At 65.5% G+C, this 2,595-nt stretch overlaps 1 protein-coding gene across 1 annotated transcript in view; it reads right to left on the reverse strand.

The window, feature by feature from the left end:
- Nucleotides 1-1,385: 1,385 nt before the first annotated feature.
- LOC146587131 (alpha-1-acid glycoprotein-like) overlaps nucleotides 1,386-2,595 on the reverse strand; it is a 3,062-nt gene continuing 1,852 nt past the window's right edge. The window contains exons 2-6 of the mRNA XM_085320068.1: nucleotides 2,412-2,554; nucleotides 2,104-2,174; nucleotides 1,925-2,026; nucleotides 1,714-1,814; nucleotides 1,386-1,609 (exon numbers count right to left, since the gene is read on the reverse strand). Coding sequence (XP_085176194.1) covers nucleotides 1,544-1,609; nucleotides 1,714-1,814; nucleotides 1,925-2,026; nucleotides 2,104-2,174; nucleotides 2,412-2,554 — 483 coding nt within the window. The 3' untranslated portion in view covers nucleotides 1,386-1,543. The remainder of the gene's footprint in view (nucleotides 1,610-1,713; nucleotides 1,815-1,924; nucleotides 2,027-2,103; nucleotides 2,175-2,411; nucleotides 2,555-2,595) is intronic.

Genomic DNA, 2,595 nt, shown 5'->3' on the forward strand with positions numbered 1-2,595 from the left:
AGCGTTGGAGGTTGGAATATTTAGGATTTTGGGGGAATATTTAAGTATATATATTTTTTTAAGGCAAAGGAGCCAGAGGCAGTAAGCTCTGCTCTCCCRTGCCACCGGCTCTGGGACATGCGGCACCTGCGGCGTGGTGGCTGGCGGAGGGGCACCGACACTGAAATACTGGTGTTGAATGCCTGGAGAAGCTGTGGGGAGCCGAAGGAAACCCCTCGGGTGCGGAGGACGCCGCCGTATTGCCCTCGGCAGCATGTGCGTCTCTCCCTCGGGTGCTGCTGTGGGGCTCTGGCTTTCTGCCTGCGTTTGCGGTGGAATTAAAAGTGCAGAAAYTGTCACCTGGGCCGTTCAGACCGACGGAGCTTTTGCAAAATGGGTCAGTGCTGCTTTCTTGCTGCACTGCTTCACCTGATTTCCTCAAGGAATAGGAAATAATATTTGGAGTGGGAGGCTTAATCAGTTCTCCGAAACACGCCGGGAGCTTTGCCCTCCTTTCCCAGAAGGATTGTGCAATACCCTTAGAAAGGGGCCCGTTTCCTTCCTCGCGGACGAGGGCAGGTTTGCGCCCTGTTCCCGGCGAGGCATTGCTTCACGGGTTTTATGGGCGCTTCAGGCGGTGTCGCTGCGTGCCGCAGCCTCGTGCGTCCCCCACCCCTCCACGTGTTTTACGGCCACGTGCGTTGGTGGAACGGGCAAGTGGAGGGGACTCTGCTYGGGGGGTCCCTTAGGGGCCTCCTCCTGCCTGGAGAAGTGGGGCTCTGAGCTGCCTTTTCCAAGGGAAGAGGTACAAATAGGGCTGGGGGGGCCCTGCGGGTCCGGGGTGCGATGGGGACGTGGTGCGCCGGTGGCCGGAGCTGCCCGCGGAGGTTTCAGGCAGCGAGGTGGCAGGTGTGGTCGCTGCACCCCTCTCTCGGGGATTTCGGGTCTTGCTGTTAATTAAGCCGCGCGACGCGGCTCGTGTTCCCCTCCGAGGTCTCCGGCCGCCTTTTGCAGTGGGGAAAGTCCACGGGGTAGGAACGAGCGGGTGGGATCGTGCTGGCGGGAGCAGCTGCCGGGGTGGGGGTCCGGCCCCGCTCCTCGACGCTCTGCCCCACCGCGACAGGGGAATTGCCATGGCCTCGAAAGGGAGGAGCCAGCTCCCTGGTTCGCGCTGGCCAGCGGCCAGATTTTTTATTACTTTTTTTTTTTTCTTTTTTTTCTTTACGGGAAGCGGTGCTGCAGAAAGGGGAAACCCCCGCCGGGTGCAGCGCCCGGCCGCGCGGTGCTCCCGGGGCCTGGCGCTGGCGCCGCTGTCCGGCGCGTCCCGCCGTGCCGGGAAGCCCCCGGCTGCGCCCCCGCGCCGGGCTTTCATCGCGTGCGGGTTTATTTCGGAAAAAAAGCAGGAGAAACCAGTGGGTTTCGCCAGGAAAGGGGCATTCTGCGTGTCTTAAGAAAGGGAAAAACAAAAACCCTGAGGTGCCGGMCGGCGAGTCCCGAGGTCGTGCACGGTGCTGCGCCGTGCGGGGCAGGAGGAGGAGGAGGAGGCCGATGCACGGGGCCGGGGCTAGGCCGGCTGCGGCGCTGCCTCGCCGTCTTCGTCCGGCTGCTCTCCGGGCAGGGGACACGCGTCCTTGGGGGAGAAAGGCCGGCGTTGGCGCCGCGGCTCGCCGGGACCGCGGTGCCCGTTCCGGCCGTGGGGGGCCCTGGGGTGGGTTGGGGGGTGGGAAATGGCACCTTTTCGGAAGCCAGGAAGATTTCGTCGTCGTCGAACTTGTGGCATGCCAGCTGCGCTCTGAACTCCTCCAGCTGCTCCTTGCTCACGTTGTGGGAGCGCGCTGGTTGAGAAGGGGGGGGGAGGAATAAATAAATAAAAGCGCTTAATACAGCCGACTGCGAGGCCTTTGGGGCGCCCCGCGCTCGCCGGGCACGGCGCGGCGCTGCTCACCCGAGAGGCTCAGGCCCGGGAAGCCATCGTTGATGTGCTTCAGGATGAGCAGGTCCTTGTCGCTCCTGATGAGCTCCGCCGTGGCCACCACCTGGCCGTCGACTGCCGAGGGGCAGAGAGGCGTGAGGGAGCCGCCGGCCGGGGCGGCGGGGGCGCGGGGGGTCCCGGCCGGGGCTTACCGTGCGCCAGCGTGCCGTTGTGCCGGAAGATGTGGATCTTGCTGGAGTTCCTGGTGACGCAGGTCTCGTTCCTGGGGGACGGCGCGGGGGCCCCGCGGGGTGAGCGCGCTCCGGGGCCGGCCCAGATAGCGCCGGGCGGTATCTGGGCTCCCCCCTCGTTTCCGCCCCCGGCGGTGGATGTCCCCCAGGGGACGGAGCCGAGGGGAGCCCCCGGGAGAGAGGGGAGCAGGAGGGGACGGGGCGAGGGGTGGGGGGGAACCCGGAGGCCGCGGCGCCTCGGCGGGAGGCTGCGTCGTCGTCGTCCTTACATTCGCATGATCTCGGTGACGCCGAGCTCGTCCTCGTGGTCGCCGGGATGGAAGAAGAAAATGGCGTGCTTCAGCGCCCGCAGCTCCTGGAGGTGAGGCGGGTACTTGGAGGAGCCCACGAGGTAGATCCACTTGCCCAGGAGCTGTGGGAACGAGCAGAGGGGGGACGAGCGGGCTGGGGCGG

Source organism: Rhea americana, unplaced genomic scaffold (assembly GCF_003343005.1).
Source record: "Rhea americana isolate MKP2758 unplaced genomic scaffold, rheAme1 scaffold_61, whole genome shotgun sequence".
NCBI classification, from domain to species: domain Eukaryota; kingdom Metazoa; phylum Chordata; class Aves; order Rheiformes; family Rheidae; genus Rhea; species Rhea americana.